Here is a 24,700-nt window from a genome sequence, read left to right as displayed (position 1 = left end):
TATTTCTTAAGCAAAACTTTGAAAAAAGATTCAGCAGCCGAAATGTCGGGGTTTTTGCTCTCCCTTTTAGTACACTTTTTGCAGAATATCAAAACAAAATAAAAATTTCAAAATTTACCTCACTTGTGTCTATATTTTGAGTGCTGGGGTTCACTATACAGTTTACTATATTTACTCCAACAGCACCTACCTATGATGGTTGAGCAGTGCTTATCCCTTATGCTCAATAAAAGATGATGACGGATACTGTTAAGTATGAGACTAGGTGCCGAGAACTTGGATTAGTGGCACCATTCTAGTATTAAGTTTAAAAAAATGCTGGCATAGTGCTTTAAAAACTTACATTTAATTATACAATGTATTTTATATTAGATTGAAGGCAGGAGGCACACATCCAATCCTTTTCAGCTCTGACATCAAGGGGGACATTACTGTGGATGTGATGGCTGGACTTCACTCTGGCCATTTATCCAGGTCGAGATCCAGCTGAGTGACCTTCATGGTTCATGGGCAACATGCATTTTTAAGGATTCTGTAGACTCATAGAATTTATTTTTTAATTGTTGCTTTATAATACAAACATTCTATAACACTGTACAGAGATGGTCATAATTCCTAATTCTCCATTGCGGCTCTAATTTCCAGGTTTAAACCACACATGTTAAAGCCAGTTTCCCAGCACGAAATGACCTATAAAGTATAGGAAGGATTCAGTATATCCTGAGGAAATCCAAGCAAACATGGATAGTACATAAAAACATTTTGTATATGTAAATTGCTTAATTAAAAAAAACTCCATGTGTGGGCTTGAGGACGTTTACACCATATTTTTTAACTTTTTAAAACGTCGCAACCAAGTGGAAAATATCTGTAAATCTGAAACTCCTTCAGCAATGGAAAACATAAAAAAGGGTGGATACAAACTATAAAAAAGCTTAAAAAAAGGTGCAAACGATAAGAAGAATTAAGTGCAAGTGAAAAACGTGAAAAATTCCAAAAACTAGACAAAGTCAGACACAAATATAATGATGAATCAAGGCCCTGATGCCTTAAAATTCAGTAAGTAATATAACTGTAACAAATTATTATTAAAAATATAAGCTAAATTAAGCTTACAATATTCAGAACATAAATTCGCTCTATGTTTCTCAACTTACCATTTCTGTATCTGATACCGGTCCAAAGCTTGTAACATAAATGTCGGTTTTTACTTGAGTAATTCTCTCTAAGAAGAAGAAAAATATATTGTGATTATTTGTGGGAACTATGTTTATGCTCATGACATTTCAGTAATGTCCATGTTTATGTCTTACTGTATCAATATCTTTCATAGGGAGGTGTTAAGCATGTGACACAGCATTGGTATATGGTGCTCCTGTAGATTGCATTTGGTTGTGTGATTGGAAAACCCTAAATACCAATGAAACATGATGTTGTGACAATGTCTCCCCTTACCCCATTGGTACTGCTCCCTTGGTGGTCGCTAGCAAGCAGCCTGTGATGTAGTGTAGTAGAGGGGAAATAGAAGGAAACAGGAGAGGCCATTATAATTATCAACAGTCTTTTAGAGGTTGCATAGACATAACAAAAATGGCCTCAGACTGGGTGGTATTCACATTTGGATTAGCCAGTTTTCATAAAGATGGTTATACATGATGGTACTTTACATTTCATCTTCAACACATCTCACAATCATAGTTCAATATCAGCAGAATCCTTTATTACCTGCTCACTGACTAGCAGCTACCTTTTCAAATTCTTCCAGGTAAGACATAGAGGTCTTTCTCTAAATCTTTCACAAAAGGTTGGCAACTTTGAATACACCATCGTTACAGGGCAACATTGTCCAGCTCACAGTAGTCTCAGGCTACCAATAGCTCCGTTCTGCCGATGTTTACAACTATGCTAATATATGGGCCACTCCTAGCTTCCCACTAAGTTGTATTCACTTCCAGGATGGTGCTTCGGCCACTTTTCTTAGATTCCTCTTCTGGTAGAATTTGCATTCTGTCTACCGGATGCTCACTGTGGTGGAACTCCATGCAGTCTGATGTACTACGCTTCCACAGCCTCGTATCAAGTTGAAACCGCTCCCTGAGCTTTCAACTAATTGTTAACCCTTTGTTACCCAAAATTCTTGCAGCTAACATTAGTTTTCACAGTACACTTATAAATCAATGCAGCAACTGAGACATGCAGAAACACAACACATTGAATTATTATATGATCTTCAGGAGAATCTGATCATTCCTTACACTCTCTTAAACTCCCTTAATGACGCTTCTTTCCTAGCTAAGTCAAACATTAGCTCAAGGCTTCCCACTACTGCTGTGGTAGAGGATCAAAGGAGAAGCCTTCATGGGGGTGAGCCTATTCATACTTAACAGCTTGCTAAAATTAAATGTACTGTATACAGAATATAACATTGCAGTTTGATGTTCAGCTTGAAATTTTCCATTTGATACCAAGTTCAGCAATAGTATAAATGGAATTAAATCTTGAATCTAAAAAGATTTGAAATAATTTTAAGTAGGATACTTCACATGGGTAAGACAGTTCCTACTTTATATGGTATTGGGCAAGAAACCCCAGTGTTTGCCAATATCTAGTGACCTCACATATGACAGACAATGTTCATTATTGTTGTTAATCACTATATGATCCTCCTTCACCAGAAGGAAATGGGCTAATAGGAGACTTTATCATCAAGTGACACCTTCCCCGCTATTGCCCCCCTTTAATTCCACTCAAGTGGCTGGTCTGTAGTAAAATACATTTTAGATCTAAACTCTAAAAAATCTAATAAATTAACCTTTTACTGTTATTTGAGGTACAGTTATGCACAATTATGCTACTGTCAGATGGAAGAACAAAAACCTGGTGACAGATTCCCTTTAAAGAGTTTAGGACACTTTCGGGACAATTAAAATCTTTGTTTGGGATTTATAAACATCATTTTGTGCCACCTGCATATGAGTTCTATGGAGGATGATGGTTTGTCCTGATGAAGATAAAGATACCACAGGGTTTTAAAACATGTAGACTTCAATAAAGCACATGTTAGGGCCGTTTCACACATCCAGCTTTACACCGGATTGGCAGATCCGGCGCACTCCAATACAGTGTGATACAGTACAATGGAAGCGCGACAAGCTCCAGTCACATGCTGTCATGTGACCGGAGCATGTGACCCAGAAGTTGCCGCGCTGCCATTGTATCACACTGTACTGGAGTGCGCCGGATCCGCCAATCCAGTGAAAAGCCGGATGTGTGAAACGGCCCTTATTCACCCTGGTTTGAACTCCAATGAATTGCTGGAAGCGAGTATTATATCCATTGTCTCCTGTTCTTTGAGCGTCTATGACGGAAGTATTGATCAGGTTATTATTAATAATGACCAATTCGTCTTAACCTCTTCCCGACATTAGAAGCACTCGATACGAAATGAAAGTCGGTGCCATTCTGACTAATGTCATACCCAGTACATCATGGCGATCGCAGGGGTTCCTGTGCTGTACCCCCTAGATTGCTGCCGGGTCTCTGGTTTATCTTGTAGCTTACAGATTACGTGTAAAGCTCTGAAAAACTTGATTCACCCAAAATTCCCAATGGAAAATTTACTGAAATGAGGGAGTTCCTTTTACCTCACATCTGCCTGTGATCCGGAGGTGTCCATCTTTTTATGCGTCTTTTTATGCATACACAAGTGTGGTCAACAACAGTTTTGTTCACTTTTGAAAAGATGGACACCGCTGAACAGAGGCCAAACTGAGTATGGGGTAACTCTGCTGTGTCTGTGTCTTGTAAAAGTGAAAAAATTGGACTAGAACAACATTTTATAGGATAAATTATTTTTCTTTGTTATTTTTCATTTTATTTTGCATTAATTCCTATGCAGCAAATGAAGGGCAAAAAAAAAATCCTGACAGCAATTTTGAGCACTGTGGCTTTTAAAAAGGTATCCCTTTTGGGGCGTTTACTATATTTAGACCCCTCAAAGTCCATTTCAATCTGAATAGGTCCCTAAAGAAACAATTTTTTTACATTTCTTGAAAAAATTAGAAATTGCTTGCCAAACTTTTAACTCTTCTAATACCCTAACAAAATAAAATGTTTAAAAATGATGTAGATGTAAAGTATATAAATGGGAAATCTTAATCCCTTCCATCCAAGCATTTTTGCGTTTTTCCATTTTCTTTCCTCTCTTTCTTCTGAGAGCCGTAATATTTTTATTCTTCTGTCAATCTTCCTATATGAGGGCTTGTTTTTTGTGGGATAAGTTGTACTTTTAAATGAAACCATACATTTTATCATATAGTATACTGGAAAACAGCAATAAAATTTCAAGTGTGGAAAAACGGTAAAAAAAAGTGCGCTCGCACAACAGTTTTTGGGTTATTTTATTCACCATGTTCACTATATGGTAAAACCGATGTGTTGTTGTGATGCCTGAGGTTGGTGCGAGTTTGTAGACACTAAACATGTATAGGTTTACTTGTATATAAGGGGTTAAAAAAATTCACAGGTTCGTCCAAAAAAAGTGGCGCACGTTGTGCGCCATTTTCCGAAGCCCATAGCATTCTCTTTTTTCTGGATCCATGGCTCAGTGGTGGCTTACTTTTTGCATCTTGAGCCGACGTTTTTAACGGTAGAATTTTTGTGCAGATGCTACGTTTTGATCGCCTTTTATTGCATTTTGCGCAAAATTTGCGGCAACCAAAAAATATAATTTTGGCGTTTGGAATTTTTTTGCCACTACACCGTTTACCGATCAAATTAATTTATTTTATATTTTGATAGAACGGGCATTTCTGAACGCGGCGATACCAAGTATGTGTATATTTTATGTTTTTTTTAACCTTTTAATTTTCAATGGGGCGAATAAGGGGTAATTTGAACTTTTAGGGGTTTATTTATTTTTTTTATTTTTTACAACTTTTTTAACTTCTTTTTATTTTATTAGGTCCCTTAGGGGACTATAGCGATCAGCAATCTGATCACTCTTCCATTTCTTCAGATCACAGCTACACAGGTGAGATCTGCAGATATGGTGCTTTACTCTCACACACTGGCCTCTGCCAGCATTGAGAGAAAGTGACTCATGATAGCTACAGGCATCATCATATGACCCTGTGCTACCATGGCACCAACTGGAAGTCACGTGATCACGTCATGTGACTTCCGATGGGGGCGGGTAAGTTATCGTTATGGCAGATTTTGGCAGCAAGATGTAAGGGGTTAATTGTCGCGGGTGGAATGCGATTCCACTCACGACTAGCAGGCACACATGTCAGCTGTTAAAATCAGCTGATATGTGTGCAGATCGTTGAGAACTGACTACGGCAGTCTGCCTGCAAAGATTAACCTACCCCAGTACGTCATGGGTCATAAAGAGGTTAATTATTATTACCCACTAATTGGTGCAGGATATAAAAATTGAAAGTTTGAAAACTTCAAAATTTTAAACATTTTCGCCGAAATTTGGATATTTTCACAAATAAACACCAAAAATATCAACCTACATTTATCACTAACATAAAGTATAACATGTCACAAAGAAATCTCAGAATCAGTGGGATCCATTGAAGCGTTCCAGAGTTATTACTGCATAAGGTGACAATGGTCAGATTTATAAAATGTGGCCAGGTCATTAAGGTCTGAATTGGCGTGGTCACTAAGGGTTAAAACATATTCAATAGACTCCAAGGGGAACTCACAGTGTTGTATATGGTATAAAGATTTCACAGAAAATTAGAATCTTTTAAATTATGTGATTTGCATGAATTTATTTGCACAAATTAAATTTTTAGGGAAAGTCGGCGAATTCGACTTTTAAAATTCCGTTCGTCTCTAATAAGCATATTTTCCTTCAGCAGTCAGGTTAGAAAGATTGCATTCTCATTATATTAATTAAAATGTTAAACTATTGTTTATGGCAAACAGGATATATTGGATATAAACTAAAAATTCATCAATTATGGATGGATAAAATGCTCAGCATGAGCAACAGCAGTGTAAAATCCTAAGAGATAAGCTATATCGAGGTTTCAGATAGAATGCAGATGTGTGAATTTTAAGATCTAAGACTGTGAATTAGTTTTTTCTACAATTAATGTGTCAGTGTAATAGGATGGGAGGAGTAAAATGAATAAATAGTTAATATAAAACATTAATATGTTTAATCATGTAATTATGCAATATCTCGGATTGTGTTCTTTAAATCCATTTTGAGTAAACCAAAAAAAAAAAAGAATAATTTTATAAAAAAAAATATATACAATTTACTGTATTGGTTGGATAATTGGTTAAACCAGTGAGAAATGCCTAAAAATAATATTCACGATTTTCTTTTCTTAATGACATGTTAATTAACACCACAGCTCATTCAGTTCTGTTCAAGTCAAAGTGCTATTATCAAGTTGCACTAATTTGGCAGGTTTATTACATTCGCAAAAATAATCTTGTTAAAATGGATGGATAGAAAGTGCCCAAGGGCTGCCAATGAATTACAGCAGTCTTATCTAGAATTTTATGTCCAATAAAAAAAAAAAGATGTCCAGTACTGAAGTAATTATTGCATAGAAAATATATAGCGTTTGACATTTTCACCTAACCCCATTCCTCCGCCCGCTGTCAGTTACATGGCAGAAATTGGTGGCCAATCAGGTTGCTATGCACCCTATTTAAACATTAAAGGTGCATTTACACCAGTAAATTTTACAACATTAAATTATTGCTGATAACTATTTATAGATCAATGGACATTTAATAGCTTGTGTAGACAGGCAGTCTGATCTTTAGAAGTGCACTGAATGATCTGTATTAGATTATTCAGGGTGAATAAGCTGCCACTGGGCTCTGCAGCACAAGCCCTTTTTACACAGGATGATGCGATGTCAAGAAAGAATCTTTCATTCAGAACAGATCATTTCACATGATCAGCAACCTGCTGTCAGCTTAGACTGCACGATCGTGAAGTGCTTCTAGGAAAGCTTGTTCACGGCAATCTTCTTTAGTCCGTGTCTGCTGTAAGTGTACTACTGACTCTTGTATGGTTCTCTTGATGTTTATTTTTTACATCTAGCCCTGGTTATGTTATACCTGAACTCCACCTAACACTTATAGGGTTTATCCACTACTCAGACAACCGCTTCTTAAATACTATGTGGCCCAATGTAAAATAAAGTACCTTTCATAAAGATGCCAATTCAGCTATGTCAGTGCTAGATGTCCTGAAGCTCACATGACATTGTTATGCCATGTGAATCCTGGAGCCAATCAATGGTTGCTAATGGGATGCTGCGATTTCACTTCTTTTGAAAGTCCAAGATTTGTTAGAAGGAAGTGAGAGCATTGCAGCTCAATTGCGGCCGTTGACTGGCTACAGGACGCACATGGCATAATACTGACATAACAATGTCACATGACTCTCAGGAGAAACGGCATCGACATCACAGGAACAGAGCTATCATGGGTGGTGAGTATATTGGGGTGGATATTTATTTTTACCTTGGGAAATATAGTATTTAAGAGGAGGTTGTCTAGGTAATGGGAAAACACTTAACCTCTGAATACCGATTTTAGATTTAGTTCAGCTGTTGTATTAACATTGGCTATTGTCCTGTTTATGCTACTGCCAGATTCAGATCGCAATGGTCTGGGGTATAGGAAGCGATGACAAATTTGAATGTTTATTTTCATAAGGGATCAAGAATCAACAAAGAGCATTTTATAAGCAATCATTAGGTCTATGTTTTTTAAAAAAATTGCACACGTTATTACCTTTTGCCAAATTTATCATTTTCTTTTCTCTTTTTGTAGACTTTTCAAAGGACATAAGAACATGCAACAAACTCTATTTTTTGTTGCATTTTGCACCACACGATTATACTGCATTTAGCTTTATAATCCCCAATATATAAGAAATACTGTACATACTACAATTTTCGAATGATAAAACCAAAATATCTCCTAAGCATGAACCATACTCTAAGATTAAATCAATAAAATGCAGGGAAATTCCAATATTTCTGCTTTTCAGAGAGGTAAATAATAGAAAAATATACTGATAGATAGATAGATGGATAGATACAGTTAGGTCCAGAAATATTTGGACAGTGACACAATTTTCGCGAGTTGGGCTCTGCATGCCACCACATTGGATTTGAAATGAAATCTCTACAACAGAATTCAAGTGCAGATTGTAACGTTTAATTTGAAGGTTTGAACAAAAATATCTGATAGAAATTGTAGGAATTGTACACATTTCTTTACAAACACTCCACATTTTAGGAGGTCAAAAGTAATTGGACAAATAAACCAAACCCAAACAAAATATTTTTATTTTCAATATTTTGTTGCGAATCCTTTGGAGGCAATCACTGCCTTAAGTCTGGAACCCATGGACATCACCAAACGCTGGGTTTCCTCCTTCTTAATGCTTTGCCAGGCTTTTACAGCCGCAGCCTTCAGGTCTTGCTTGTTTGTGGGTCTTTCCGTCTTAAGTCTGGATTTGAGCAAGTGAAATGCATGCTCAATTGGGTTAAGATCTGGTGATTGACTTGGCCTATGCAGAAGGTTCCACTTTTTTGCACTCATGAACTCCTGGGTAGCTTTGGCTGTATGCTTGGGGTCATTGTCCATCTGTACTATGAAGCGCCGTCCGATCAACTTTGCGGCATTTGGCTGAATCTGGGCTGAAAGTATATCCCGGTACACTTCAGAATTCATCCGGCTACTCTTGTCTGCTGTTATGTCATCAATAAACACAAGTGACCCAGTGCCATTGAAAGCCATGCATGCCCATGCCATCACGTTGCCTCCACCATGTTTTACAGAGGATGTGGTGTGCCTTGGATCATGTGCCGTTCCCTTTCTTCTCCAAACTTTTTTCTTCCCATCATTCTGGTACAGGTTGATCTTTGTCTCCTCTGTCCATAGAATACTTTTCCAGAACTGAGCTGGCTTCATGATGTGTTTTTCAGCAAATTTAACTCTGGCCTGTCTATTTTTGGAATTGATGAATGGTTTGCATCTAGATGTGAACCCTTTGTATTTACTTTCATGGAGTCTTCTCTTTACTGTTGACTTAGAGACAGATACACCTACTTCACTGAGAGTGTTCTGGACTTCAGTTGATGTTGTGAACGGGTTCTTCTTCACCAAAGAAAGTATGCGGCGATCATCCACCACTGTTGTCATCCGTGGACGCCCAGGCCTTTTTGAGTTCCCAAGCTCACCAGTCAATTCCTTTTTTCTCAGAATGTACCCGACTGTTGATCTTGCTGCTCCAAGCATGTCTGCTATCTCTCTGATGGATTTTTTCTTTTTTTTCAACCTCAGGATGTTCTGCTTCACCTCAATTGAGAGTTCCTTAGACCGCATGTTGTCTGGTAACAGCAACAGCTTCCAAATGCAAAACCACACACCTGTAATCAACCCCAGACCTTTTAACTACTTTATTGATAACAGGTTAACGAGAGAGACGCCTTCAGAGTTAATTGCAGCCCTTAGAGTCCCTTGTCCAATTACTTTTGGTCCCTTGAAAAAGAGGAGGCTATGCATTACAGAGCTATGATTCCTAAACCCTTTCTCCGATTTGGATGTGAAAACTCTCATATTGCAGCTGGGAGTGTGCACTTTCAGCCCATATTATATATATAATTGTATTTCTGAACATGTTTTTGTAAACAGCTAAAATAACAAAACTTGTGTCACTGTCCAAATATTTCTGGACCTAACTGTAGATAGAGGGATAGAGGGATAGACAGAGGGATAGATAAAGCGATAGATAGACAGACAGACAGACAGACAGACAGACAGACAGACAGACAGACAGACAGACATACAGACAGAGATAGATAGAGGGATAGATAGAGGGATAGATAGAGGGATAGATAGAGGGATAGATAGAGGGATAGATAGAGGGATAGATAGAGGGATAGATAGAGGGATAGATAGAGGGATAGATAGAGGGATAGATAGAGGGATAGATAGAGGGATAGATAGAGGGATAGATAGAGGGATAGATAGAGGGATAGATAGAGGGATAGATAGAGGGACAGATAGAGGGACAGATAGACGGACAGATAGAGGGACAGATAGACGGACAGATAGACGGACAGATAGACGGACAGATAGAGGGATAGATAGAGGGATAGATAGAGGGATAGATAGAGGGATAGATAGAGGGATAGATAGAGGGATAGATAGAGGGATAGATAGAGGGATAGATAGAGGGATAGATAGAGGGATAGATAGAGGGATAGATAGAGGGATAGATAGAGGGATAGATAGAGGGATAGATAGAGGGATAGATAGAGGGATAGATAGAGGGATAGATAGAGGGATAGATAGAGGGATAGATAGAGGGATAGATAGAGGGATAGATAGAGGGATAGACAGACAGATAGATAGATAGATAGACAGACAGATAGATAGATAGATAGATAGATAGACAGATAGATAGACAGATAGATAGACAGATAGATAGACAGATAGATAGACAGATAGATAGACAGATAGATAGACAGATAGATAGACAGATAGATAGACAGATAGATAGACAGATAGATAGACAGATAGATAGACAGATAGATAGACAGATAGATAGACAGATAGATAGACAGATAGATAGACAGATAGATAGACAGATAGATAGACAGATAGATAGACAGATAGATAGACAGATAGATAGACAGATAGATAGACAGATAGATAGACAGATAGATAGACAGATAGATAGACAGATAGATAGATAGATAGACAGGTATATAATAACCAACTGCATAGAAATGGCACACATATTGATTCCTTCACAGGCCACAAATCTAGCATGTGTGCATTTAAATGAGAACAACACTGGAAAACGCACACAATTCATACCAATTACCAAAATAACTAAGGTAATATGGAATAAATACTCTGATAGTGTTCCCACTACTTCTTCTGGTTCTTCTATGAAGAATAAGGAAATGTGCGCACCGATATTTTTCTCATTGAATAACTTTACTGTAAGGAGGCCTTTCATATTGGGACTAATGAATATGCATGAGGTATCCAGTGATGTAAGTAGGAGAACTATATTCTCAGAAGGCCGCTTCAACTTTGCTATTACATAATTGATACAAAATAATCAAGCTCTAAGGGACTCTTGCAGGCTAGTGGAAAATGATAAAGGATGCAAGATCTTATAACGGGAGGAAATGAGCCTAGAAAATGTATTTCACTGTAAAAAAGGGCTGAAAGTTAATATGTATCACTAACAGTTGTCTCAATAAGGCATTTGTTTCCTTATTAAGTTCTGATTTTATGCAGTTTGCATGCTTATTGCTGTTATAAAATACACAGTGATGAGACATAAAGTCAACTGTTGAAATGTAAGAATAGAATTGTATGAGTGATCTCTACAGTATTAAACATATGTCTAAAAACACTCCTGCAGCACTTCAGTGGAGACATAACATAGTTAATATTCATAAAAAAGCTAAACACATAAAACAAATCCTCATATGTGGCTTAAAATGTAAAATGACAAAAGTACACCAATGCTGAATGTATTCACATAAAAGTACATAGAAGTTCCCATAATGGTAATGATACATTAACCCTGAATAATAAACTAACGCACGCTTCAAACCACTGCCTACCGTGATGGAAGTCACACTCTTGCCTTTTTCATATAAAGTGCATATTCTCCAAGATTACACATTAAAAGCCAATCTTGGAAATATATACAAAGCAAAAATAAAAGTTACTTGGACTAAAAAAAGCCTTATTCATGTCGAAGCTAACTCCAGTTCTCCAAGGGTTCTTCAAAAATTTGTGGTTTTCTTCCTCAGGGTATTAGTGATATATCATTATTAGTGATGAGCGAGCTCTACCATGCTCCGGTGCTCAGCACTCATAATGTACAGTTGGAGGCTTGGATGGGTGCGAGTTGAGTAACCGAGTGTAATGGAAGTCAATGGGGAACTCAAGCATTTTTCCACGAAATCTTCAGGTACATGAGTCGCACCCATCCGAGCAGCCAACTGCTGTTTACGAGTATTTAGCACCAAGCATGGTAGTGCTCACTCATCACTAATCATTATGTATTTCATATTATTATTCAAGTCATCTAAACAGAGTCTTGAATACACAATTCCTCATTGCTCTTTTGCTTGTTAATGGTGTTTGATCTCAGAAATGAAATATCAAAAATAATAATAACGGGTTCAGTTTTTAGCCAAAATTAGATAGAGTGGAGCAAAACGATTTACACAAGCCTCATCCAGCAGCGACATTGGTACTCCATGACAGTTGGACAAAAGTATTGGAAACTTCATAATGCGCTTGGCACTTCCTCTGAATAGCTATTATACATTAGCCCCGCAATGTCAGGACTATTACTAATACAACTCAGAGTAAATACCCAGGATGCTGGAAGACATTAGGAACTTCGCACTGCTCTGGTCCAGCTCCAGCAGAGGACTGATATGGTCCCTGGACCAGGTAAATCATTTTGCTTAACACTACCAGAAGAGGAAGCAAAAGGGAAGAAAAGTGTGGAAAAAGACATGCATTTTTAGCTAGAAAAAATAAATATCTAAAAATTACCCTTTCGAGTCTTACGATCAGGGGTATATGCAGGATTTTTTGTAGACACACAAGCAAATAACACACACACTGTATCATATATATGAATATTTTTATTTTTAATCAGCCAAAAAATTCCAACTCATCACCTCTAAAATAGACCTGTGGCATCCGGCTCCCAGAAATGAACAGCAGGTCTTTACAGTCTGATAAATTGGGAGATGGGTCTTCAGGAATCTGGATTACTTTCCATCACATACCTCAGATGTTCAATTGATTTGAGATTTTGGAAATTTGATTGTTGACCATTTTGTCATGTTCCATAAACAATTTCTGAATATTTGTTTTGCAGTTTGGCAGGGTTATATTGAAGGGGTGTCTTTATGTTAGGAGTTTTAGTTAGGTATATTGAGTAAAAGCAGTATTTACATTATTATACATGGTTTCTTAGCCAATGCTGGCTTGACTTTTTCCCTTAGTACGCAAGGTGCCATGGATTCCTCACTTTAGCAGTGTATACATACCAGTCCACACACATTATTTACCAAAAACATGAATCACCAGACCAAGCTACCTTCTTAGCTACCTTCTTTTATTGGACAAGTTCAGATTGGCTGTGGTTAGTCAATGTATACAAAATTACAGATGGAAATTGGGTACTTTCACTAGAATACATACAGTCAGGGCCAGAAATATTTGGACAGTGACACAAGTTTTGTTATTTTAGCTGTTTACAAAAACATGTTCAGAAATATAATTATATATATAATATGGGCTGAAAGTGCACACTCCCAACTGCAATATGAGAGTTTTCACATCCAAATCGGAGAAAGGGTTTAGGAATCATAGTTCTGTAATGCATAGCCTCCTCTTTTTCAAGGGACCAAAAGTAATTGGACAAGGGACTCCAAGGGCTGCAATTAACTCTGAAGGCGTCTCCCTCGTTAACCTGTAATCAATGAAGTAGTTAAAAGGTCTGGGGTTGATTACAGGTGTGTGGTTTTGCATTTGGAAGCTGTTGCTGTGACCAGACAACATGCGGTCTAAGGAACTCTCGATTGAGATGAAGCAGAACATCCTGAGGCTGAAAAAAAAGAAAAAATCCATCAGAGAGATAACAGACATGCTTGGAGTAGCAAAATCAACAGTCTGGTACATTCTGAGAAAAAAGGAATTGACTGGTGAGCTTGGGAACTCAAAAAGGCCTGGGCGTCCACGGATGACAACAGTGGTGGATGATCGCCGCATACTTTCTTTGGTGAAGAAGAACCCGTTCACAACATCAACTGAAGTCCAGAACACTCTCAGTGAAGTAGGTGTATCTGTCTCTAAGTCAACAGTAAAGAGAAGACTCCATGAAAGTAAATACAAAGGGTTCACATCTAGATGCAAACCATTCATCAATTCCAAAAATAGACAGGCCAGAGTTAAATTTGCTGAAAAACACCTCATGAAGCCAGCTCAGTTCTGGAAAAGTATTCTATGGACAGATGAGACAAAGATCAACCTGTACCAGAATGATGGGAAGAAAAAAGTTTGGAGAAGAAAGGGAACGGCACATGATCCAAGGCACACCACATCCTCTGTAAAACATGGTGGAGGCAACGTGATGGCATGGGCATGCATGGCTTTCAATGGCACTGGGTCACTTGTGTTTATTGATGACATAACAGCAGACAAGAGTAGCCGGATGAATTCTGAAGTGTACCGGGATATACTTTCAGCCCAGATTCAGCCAAATGCCGCAAAGTTGATCGGACGGCGCTTCATAGTACAGATGGACAATGACCCCAAGCATACAGCCAAAGCTACCCAGGAGTTCATGAGTGCAAAAAAGTGGAACCTTCTGCATAGGCCAAGTCAATCACCAGATCTTAACCCAATTGAGCATGCATTTCACTTGCTCAAATCCAGACTTAAGACGGAAAGACCCCCAAACAAGCAAGACCTGAAGGCTGCGGCTGTAAAAGCCTGGCAAAGCATTAAGAAGGAGGAAACCCAGCGTTTGGTGATGTCCATGGGTTCCAGACTTAAGGCAGTGATTGCCTCCAAAGGATTCGCAAAAAAAATATTGAAAATAAAAATATTTTGTTTGGGTTTGGTTTATTTGTCCAATTACTTTTGACCTCCTAAAATGTGGAGTGTTTGTAAAGAAATGTGTACAATTCCTACAATTTCTATCAGATATTTTTGTTCAAACCTTCAAATTAAACGTTACAATCTGCACTTGAATTCTGTTGTAGAGGTTTCATTTCAAATCCAATGTGGTGGCATGCAGAGCCCAAATCGCGAAAATTGTGTCACTGTCCAAATATTTCTGGACCTAACTGTAGGCATCCACATACACAGCAATATGAAATGCATTGTGACAACATAGAATACATTATTTTTCTCAGGAATATGTAGTATTTGCGCTGTTCTATGGGATCAGACCTGTCTGCAGTGGCGTAACTAGAGTTCGATGGGCCCCAATGCAAAATTTGGACCTGGGCCCCCATACACCAACACTCGAGATACAGGATAATTACACCAATACTCGGCTCTTTCTCTCAGCACCTAGCTTTCTCATGCTCTGAAATCCCTGTTTCTATCAGTATCCAGCTTTCCTATGTTCTGATATCCATCTTGTCCTCGGCACCCTGCTTTCCCATGCTTTGCGGTTCATCTTTCCCTCAGCGCGCAGCTTTCCCATGCTCTGCTGTACATCTTTACCTCAGCACCCAGCTTTTCCATGCTCTGAAATCCCTCTTTCTATCAGCATCTGTACCGCCCCACGGCCTCGGCTGCGACCGCTGAGCCGCTCGGATCCGTGCTCGTACTGTGGGCAGTGGTTCGAGCCTCTCACGGACCCGGGGGTCACGTCGCTCTGCAAGGGGGGGTTGGCGCTACATGCGGGGGAATGCGGGTGTTCGGGTTTGGGATGATTGTTCGTGACACCACCCACGGGTTGTGGTGATGGTGGACACCACCGCTGCGGTGATGGTACGGTGACTCCCGGGAGCGGTGTAGTGGCACAGCTAGGAGTTGACCCCTCCGTGGGTATGGGGATGTTGGTCCCAGGGCCCGGTTGTGCGAGGGCCGGGGTGCAGGGCGCAGGGTTGTGGTGCGGCACGGTGCAGTGCCAGATAGCACTGGTGTACTCACGATTAAACCACACAGAGTCACTGGTAAACCAAACTGAGGGATGGACGAGGCCCGCAGCCGGCTGCAGCTTCCTAGTCGGGTTGGCAATGTCCGCCTTTCTCCTGCACCTGTGTTTGTAGTTTGACCACTGTGCCTGGGCACTGGTAGTCCGCTCCCTGGCGTGTATGTGTCATAGGAGCCCCTTTTACCCGCAGGCACTGGCCCTTGGATCTCTGGCCTCTGGCGGTGGCTACTATCCGGACGGGTTGGGCTGTTGCCTTCAATCGGGAATTTGGTGGGAATGAACCCCTGAGATCCAGACCGCAATCAGTTAATTCGACTATGGTGGTGGGGTATAGCCTAGTTATGGGTCTAAGTACCCTGCCTGCTGCTCCGGTATCCTGTTGGCTCCCCGGTTCGGTTCCGGCGGGCCACTACCCTGTCCCGGTCCCTCACGGTTCCACCGGTTGTATTCCCGGTCTCCTGCAGGCGGCCACTGCCGTCTGCCTGCCTGACTGATCTGGGGTCCTAAGTTCCAACCCAGGCCCCGCGCAGAAGCATACTCCACTGCTCTCCACTCCACTGTACTGAACTGGCCAGCAGACTCCTCGGGGGCATGTCTTTCTGCCTGACTCTGCCCACCTTGTGTGCCTGTCTGACTCTGAGGGAGGCAATCAGGTCTTTGTGGTTGACTGGTGGTACCTGTGGAGACACGGGGCTCAGTGGGTGCTCTCGTCCACTAAAACCCGCCACCTTTAGAAAGACAGCGTGGCTCAGGGCTCATCCCAACTGAACGCCAGCCTCCTTAACCGTTGGCGTAACACTACTCAGACAACACAGGGTGAGGGAACCACAATAATTAGACTTTATTGGATCCCCAAACAATTAACGGCACATAACACATAACCAGCAAAACACACAAATGTAACAGGCAACAGAGTCTCACCCTTCCGCTGGCTCACCAGGGATTTAGAATGTCCATGCCTCAGAGCTTCCAGGGCCGCTTACTCCAGTCCAGCAGCACCCCGCTTTTGGCGGGCACCCACCGAGAAAGGAATAACGCCAGATTTAGGAAGCTGTGTGAGGTCTGCAAAGTCTGTAACAGGTGACTGAACTGTCCCAACCTGAGTGTCCTCCTTAGGTAGTCCTGGTATGATGTTACAATCCTGGCAGCCGGAGTCAAAATCCCTAGGCTGTGGATATGGTCTCCAACCGGATCCGGAGTCCCTAGATTGAAGCCATAAGATTTCCTGATCCTCTAGTCAGCTCCAAAGAGCTTAGACTGGATCCATCAGCATCCATCAAACTTCAACAACCCTGGTGGCTTAAAGAAGTCCCTTTTATAGCCATAACCTTGCCTTAGGATACACTGCGTCCTCATCAATTGGTTGGACAAGATTGCTTCTCCCATTGGATGAATTTCAAGCTGCATGGATAATGTTCATTTAAATGATGTGCATAGAAAGACTCAGTATATCTACATGGAGTCGGCAAGTCACCGACTAGACAATGGCTACTAAGGTAATTACATTATCAATACACACCTACAAAACAATGGTTACTGGAAAAGTCTGGAGAGCAATAGCTAAGCAAACTTGACTTAGCACACATAAGAACAATAGTCTGGCTGAATGTTAAGAAACTTTAACCCATGAGAGTCCATGTCATCACATTCCTCCCCCTTCTTAATATTAGCCAGACATGATAGGCTTCCGATCATCCTTCTCCTCTTGACGGCATTGTCCTTTTTAATGGTGAGGTCAGCAACAGAGGCTTGCATCTATACCCCTCCCCCTGATTACCTCCCCCAAGTTGAGCAGCCATATTGTGGACAAGCACTAAGGTGGGGTCTATGAGTTGGGCCTGCACAAATCTCCCACTATCAATCCTCCCCCAGTCAATAGCCACAGTGTGGTTAGGCTTACTCACGGTTCTTGGCTCAGAAGTGGTTGATGGAGACCGGGAATGCAAACCATCCCTGGAAAAGATGTTAGAAAGATCCCCATCAGGGTCCTGCTTGGTTTGGAGGTGGGTGATGGCTGCTTCAAACTGACTGGATAGTCCTTGTCCTAGGTTATTCTCCAAAATGACTGGTGTGAGGAGGTAATTCACAAGCCCCACTTTCACTTCCCTTTGAGTGGTATCCGAAACAACAGGCTTGGTGGGGCCATCTATGAACTCCACTTCAACTTCCTCCTGGCTAGTCCCCGAAACAACAGGTGTGGGGAGGCTGTCCATAAACTCCATATGGACCTCTTCCTGGTCAGACCCCAAAGTAACTGGTGTGGGGACGGTGTCCATAAGCTCCACATCAGCCTTGCTCTGATTAGTCTCCACAATGACAGGAGTGGGGAGGCTGTTCACAAGTCTCACATCAACCTCTCCCTGGTCCTTTCCCAAAATAACTGGTGTGGGGACGGTGTCCATAAGCTCCACATCAGCCTTGCTCTGGTCAGTCTCCACAATGACAGGTATGGGGAGGCTGTTCACAATCCCCACATCGATCACTTCCTGGTTGGTCCCCAAAATACCAGGTGTGGGGAGGCTGTCCACAAGCTCCACCTCGACCTCTCCCTGGTCAGTCCTTAGGTCCAACTGCACACATGCCAGAGGAATGTCTGAGCGCTGGCCCTCAGCCAGGGAGATGGATAATTGGGAATCTGGTACAGGGTCTTCTGGGGAAACAATAACTGGACTTACCAGGGTAATGGAGGAAACCGTGTCTCGTAGTCCCTGGCTCTTGACCGGCTGAGCTGGTAGATGGGCTCCAAGCATGCGGCCTCAGTTTTGGAGAGAATCTTTATCTATATGTCCATGGCACCCACATGTATAACAGCGCCATAGATTGGGCGAGTCACAGGCCCTGTTTGTAGTCCTTTGTTTTGGCGCAGCTTTCTGCTGGGTATCGGGGCCATCCTTCTCGACCGGCTGGTGCTAGCAGTACGGCAGCTGGAATCCCATAAACATATTCCAGAACCCAAGCCCTCTCTTCTCTTGAGGATCTAGGCCCCAATGCATCCAACAACGCTGTGGCTTGGGCCATTTTGGACAAAGTTGATTTCCGATTGTCACTAGATCCATGATGTGGCACATAGTTTAAATCCTCTGGGTCAATATCGGCAGGATTCTCATCGTCCTCTGCATCATTCTGGGCATCCCAACGGACTAATTTCTGGATCAAGGCTGACCGAGTCTCAGCGTTCCAGTAGATAATCTTTCGCCTCTGGCACAGATCCTGTAGCATCCATTTACTGCAGCGGTCGTAACTCCTCTCTTGTCCTTGTCCCATGGCTGAGCTGGTGGGGTTGGACATGGCAGCGTCTGAAACCTGAATGCCTCCCCTATGGCCTGCTGGGTATGCTTATATGCCTCCCTGGTTGTTGAGCCCTGGACGGTGTCCGAAAACACCAGTCCACTGCAGCTCCCCTGGGTAAACCAGGCTGAGTAGTATCCCACTGCTGCCACCAATTGTGGAGACACGGGGCTCAGTGAGTGCTCTCGTCCACTAAAACCCGCCACCTTTAGAAAGACAGCGTGGCTCAGGGCTCATCCTAACTGAACGCCGGCCTTCTTAACCATGGGCATAACACTACTCAGACAACACAGGGTGAGGGAACCACAATAATTAGACTTTATTGGATCCCCAAACAATTAACGGCACATAACACATAACCAGCAAAACACACAAATGTAACAGGCAACAGAGTCTCACCCTTCCGCTGGCTCACCAGGGATTTAGAATGTCCATGCCTCATGCCTCAGAGCTTCCAGGGCCGCTTATTCCAGTCCAGCAGCACCCCGCTTTTGGCGGGCACCCACCGAGAAAGGAATAACGCCAGATTTAGGAAGCTGTGTGAGGTCTGCAAAGTCTGTAACAGGTGACTGAACTGTCCCAACCTGAGTGTCCTCCTTAGGTAGTCCTGGTATGATGTTACAATCCTGGCAGCTGGAGTCGAAATCCCTAGGCTGTGGATATGGTCTCCAACCGTATCCGGAGTCCCTAGATTGAAGCCATAAGATATCCTGATCCTCTAGTCAGCTCCAAAGAGCTTAGACTGGATCCATCAGCATCCATCAACCGTCAACAACCCTGGTGGCTTAAAGAAGTCCCTTTTATAGCCATAACCTTCCCTTAGGATACACTGCGTCCTCATCAATTGGTTGGACAAGATTGCTTCTCCCATTGGATGAATTTCAAGCTGCATGGATAATGTTCATTTAAATGATGTGCATAGAAAGACTCAGTATATCTACATGGAGTCGGCAAGTCACCGACTAGACAATGGCTACTAAGGTAATTACATTATCAATACACAACTACAATACAATGGTTACTGGAAAAGTCTGGAGAGCAATAGCTAAGCAAACATGACTTAGCACACATAAGAACAATAGTCTGGCTGAATGTTAAGAAACTTTAACCCATGAGAGTCCATGTCGTCACAGTACCTTTCTAGTGTGGGGGTGTGCGGTGAGTGTAGTAACCTGTGACCCCTGGGGTCCAGGGCGTCACACATCCAGCTTTCCTATGTTCTGATATGCATCTTGTCCTCGGCACCCAGCTTTCCCATGCTCTGCTATACATCTTTACCTCAGCACGCAGCTTTCCTGGCATATCAGGGCATGAACATCTGGATCCTGAGGGAAAAAGCCTTGTTCACCCAGCTGATATACAGCATACACTACCCCCATACACACTGATATACACTATGTACTACCCCCATACACACTGATGTACACTATATACTATCCACATACACACTATATACTGCAGACACACTATTACATGTACTTACCTATGCTGAAGTCAGTCTCCAGAAGCAGCGGGGCCTTCACATGCCTGCCCCATCACAGAGCAGCAGCCATGATCAGGAAATGCAACCATGTCTGCAGTAAATGGAGGACACAGCACAGAACAGGACTGGGAGCTAAGCTGCCCGTCACAGGTTTTAATCCTACAGCTGCCATGTTCTCCTTCCTCTCCCTCAGCTCTCAGTCCCGACTGCTTCTATTGACAAGAGTGAGGGAGAGGAAAGGGCTGCACGGAACATTAGGTTCCCTGCAGCTCACGATGGCAGCAGTACCACACTCCACACTCTAGAACCCGGCGACAGGGCAGGGCCAGTGAGCCTGAGGTCACAGGCAGGAAGAGGCTGGAGGGGCAGAACCAAGCACTGCCCAGCCACTTGTATTACAACTAGTGCAGGTACAGCACTGCTCATCTCACACTGAGCAGATCCGGCTGCTTCCCTGCAGGGCTGACGCCGGGCCCCTAAGCTGCCAGGCCCGGTCGCAGTCGCGACCTCTGCGACCGTGGTTGTTATGCCCCTGCCTGTCTGGCATTTATTTCCCCAGACATCAATGAGCCCTGAGCACCCATTACCTTGGGCACAGCAGGATATAACTGCTCTAGCCAGCACCGAAGTGATCACTTTGAAGTTTTGAAAAAATTCTCCAATTCTCTGGTTCAAGCACATTGTTTTATGTACATACTGCTGTTTGACATTTGCAAGCGAAGGTGAATTCACCATGTAAGCAGACATTACATTCTTGTCTTAAAAAAGACTTACAACTTAACTAGCAGCTCAGATATAAGCTATTGATCCAATGTAGAGTAACTATTTGTACTTATAGTGACCTCTACACCTTACATATACAGGACTTAATAAACACAAAACCTTGTAAGCCAAATACATAGCCATTCAAACTAAATTCATATAGCAGCACAAAGAGAACCAGAGTATTCGGCTAAAATTTGATTTTTATTGAGAACTTTTTTTAAAAATTTTTTTTTTTTAAAACAAACAATCCACAATACAATACACTGCATAAATAAGCCAATACTTGGTGATAAATATATCAATAGTTGAGTGCTCACAACAAGTTACAAAAAAATTAGATATTTAATAGTAAATGGATAGCTGCCTAAGGCCCCTTCACATGCACGTGTCTCTGGTACGTGTTAGGTCCGTTCCTGCACGTACCGGAGACACGGGCACACGTAGACCTATTAAAATCAATGGGTCTGAGCACACGTGCGTGTTTTGCCATGGAACGTGTGTACGTGTGGAGCATACACGTGTCCATGTGTTCAACACTTAGACATGTCCACGTTTTCTCCGGCATCATGGGTGTCACACGGCCCGCATACTGACCACACGGATGTAGTGTGGATGCAGTCCCGTGTGACAGCGCCGGAGAAAACTCACGTGTCAGAGAAAAAAATAACAAATTTTTACTCACCTTCTCCAGCCCTCCTGTCTCTCCCGCTGCTGTCACTTGCTGCCGACTGCCGCTCATTTAATATTCCCTTCACTGCGGCCAGAAGCTGCAGCAGCGGGGAGTCGGCAGGGCTGGAGACCGAAGATCAACACCACGGACAGCGACACCAGGGACAGGTGAGTTGAAAGTCCTCATTCTCCATGTGTTATCACGGATAACACACGGAGAACACGTAGTGCCATAAACACGGCTCATGGAGGGGAAAACGCACCTTTGACAAGTCCGTGAAACACGTGCGTAATTTTCACGGACGTGTGAAGGGGGCCTAAGAGTGTTTAATACATATATCAGCAAAAAATGGGGCCTTGGAATAAAGTGCAAAGTTTTAAAAGGACCTCTATCAATAAAAGTGACAAATGCTGGATAAGCAATCCAAAGTGCAAAAAAAACCTGCAGTAGCCAAAGGCTTGTATTAGCTAGATGTAAAATTGGAGAAAATCCATAGGCTATATTATATCTGGTCAAAATAAAGGAACCTCACAAGTGCATAGTGCAAGAGGTTATATATAATAAAGTGCCCAGTGCTGCCGGTATACAAAAGCTAAAACAGCATATAAAAGGATTGCAAGGTTATAAAAGGCAGACTAAACATAGGCATACATTTACTCACATGATTAACAAAAACACCAACAGGTTGCCTACCTTGGTGTTTTTGTTAATCATGTGTGTAAATGCATGCCTATGTTTAGTCTGCCTTTTATAACCTTGCAATCCTTTTGTATGCTGTTTTAGCTTTTGTATACCAGCAGCACTGATCACTTTATTATATGCACTATGCACTTGTGAGGTTCCTTTATTTTGACTAGATACAATATAGCCTATGGATTTTCTCCAATTTTACATCTAGCTAATACAAGCCTTTGGCTACTGCAGGGGGTTTTTTTTTGGCACTTTGGATTGCTTATCCAGCATTTGTCACTTTATTGATAGAGGTCCTTTCAGCACTTTGCACTTTATTCCAAGGCCCCATTTTTTTGCTGATATACAGTCATATGAAAAAGTTTGGGCACCCCTATTAATGTTAACCTTTTTTCTTTATAACAATTTGGGTTTTTGCAACAGCTATTTCAGTTTCATATATCTAATAAATGAGGGACTCAGTAATATTTCTGGATTGAAATGAGGTTTATTGTACTAACAGAAAATATGCAATCCGCATTTAAACAAAATTTGACCGGTGCAAAAGTATGGGCACCCTTATCAATTTCTTGATTTGAACACTCCTAACTACTTTTTACTGACTTACTAAAGCAATGAATTGGTTTGGTAACCTCATTGAGCTTTGAACTTCATAGGAAGGTGTATCCAATCATGAGAAAAGGTATTTAAGGTGGCCACTTGCAAGTTGTTCTCCTATTTGAATCTCCTATGAAGAATGGCATCATGGGCTCCTCAAAACAACTCTCAAATGATCTGAAAACAAAGATTATTCAACATAGTTGTTCAGGGTAAGAATACAAAATGTTGTCTCAGAGATTTAAATTGTCAGTTTCCACTGTGAGGAACATAGTAAGGAAATGGAAGAACACAGGTACAGTTCTTATTAAGCCCAGAAGTGGCAGGCCAAGAAAAATATCAGAAAGGCAAAGAAGAAGAATGGTGAGAACAGTCAAGGACAATCCACAGACCACCTCCAAAGCCCTGCAGCTTCATCTTGCTGCAGATGGTGTCAATGTGCATCGGTCAACAATACAGCGCACGTTGCATAAGGAGAAGCTGTATGGGAGAGTGATGCGAAAGAAGCCATTTCTGAAAGCACGCCACAAACAGAGTCGCCTGAGGTATGCAAAAGCCCATTTGGACAAGCCAGTTACATTTTGGAAGAAGGTCCTGTGGACTGATGAAACAAAGATTGAGTTGTTTGGTCATACAAAAAGGCGTTATGCATGGAGGCAAAAAAACACGGCATTCCAAGAAAAGCACTTGCTACCCACAGTAAAATTTGGTGGAGGTTCCATCATGCTTTGGGGCTGTGTGGCCAACGCCGCCACCAGGAATCTTGTTAAAGTTGAGGGTCGCATGGATTCAACTCAGTATCAGCAGAATCTTGACAATAATGTGCAAGAATCAGTGACTAAGTTGAAGTTACGCAGGGGATGGATATTTCAGCAAGACAATGATCCAAAACACCGCTCCAAATCTACTCAGGCTTTCATGCAGAGGAACAATTACAATGTTCTGGAATGGCCATCTCAGTCCCCAGACCTGAATATCATTGAAAATGTGTGGGATGATTTGAAGCGTGCTGTCCATGCTCGGCGACCATCAAACTTAACTGAACTGGAATTGTTTTGTAAACAGGAATGGTCAAATATACCTTCATCCAGGATCCAGGAACTCATTAAAAGTTACAGGAAGCGACTAGAGGCTGTTATTTTTGCAAAAGGAGGATCTACAAAATATTAATGTCACTTTTATGTTGAGGTGCCCATATTTTTGCACCGGTCAAATTTTGTTTAAATGCAGATTCAACATTTTCTGTTAGTACAATAAACCTCATTTCAATCCAGAAATATTACTCAGTCCATCAGTTATTAGATATATGAAACTGAAATAGCTGTTGCAAAAACCCAAATTGTTATAAAGAAAAAAGGTTAACATTAGTGATGAGCGAGTACTAAAAAGCTCGGGTGCTCGAAGCTCGGGCCGAGCCTCCCAAGATACTCGTGTACTCGGCCCGAGCAACGAGCCCAATGTTATCCTATGGGAGACCCGAGTA

At 41.7% G+C, this 24,700-nt stretch overlaps 1 protein-coding gene across 1 annotated transcript in view; it reads right to left on the bottom strand.

Moving 5' to 3' along the window:
• GABRA5 (gamma-aminobutyric acid type A receptor subunit alpha5) overlaps positions 1 to 24,700 on the bottom strand; it is a 435,463-nt gene that overhangs the window by 327,648 nt on the left and 83,115 nt on the right. Inside the window, exon 4 of the mRNA XM_075336610.1 lies at positions 1,158 to 1,225. Within this exon, the coding sequence (XP_075192725.1) occupies positions 1,158 to 1,225 (68 nt within the window). The remainder of the gene's footprint in view (positions 1 to 1,157; positions 1,226 to 24,700) is intronic.

Source organism: Anomaloglossus baeobatrachus, chromosome 2 (assembly GCF_048569485.1).
Source record: "Anomaloglossus baeobatrachus isolate aAnoBae1 chromosome 2, aAnoBae1.hap1, whole genome shotgun sequence".
Lineage (NCBI taxonomy): Eukaryota > Metazoa > Chordata > Amphibia > Anura > Aromobatidae > Anomaloglossus > Anomaloglossus baeobatrachus.
The sequence above is the reverse complement of the archived record's forward strand: the minus strand, read 5'-3'. Positions and strand labels throughout refer to the sequence as shown.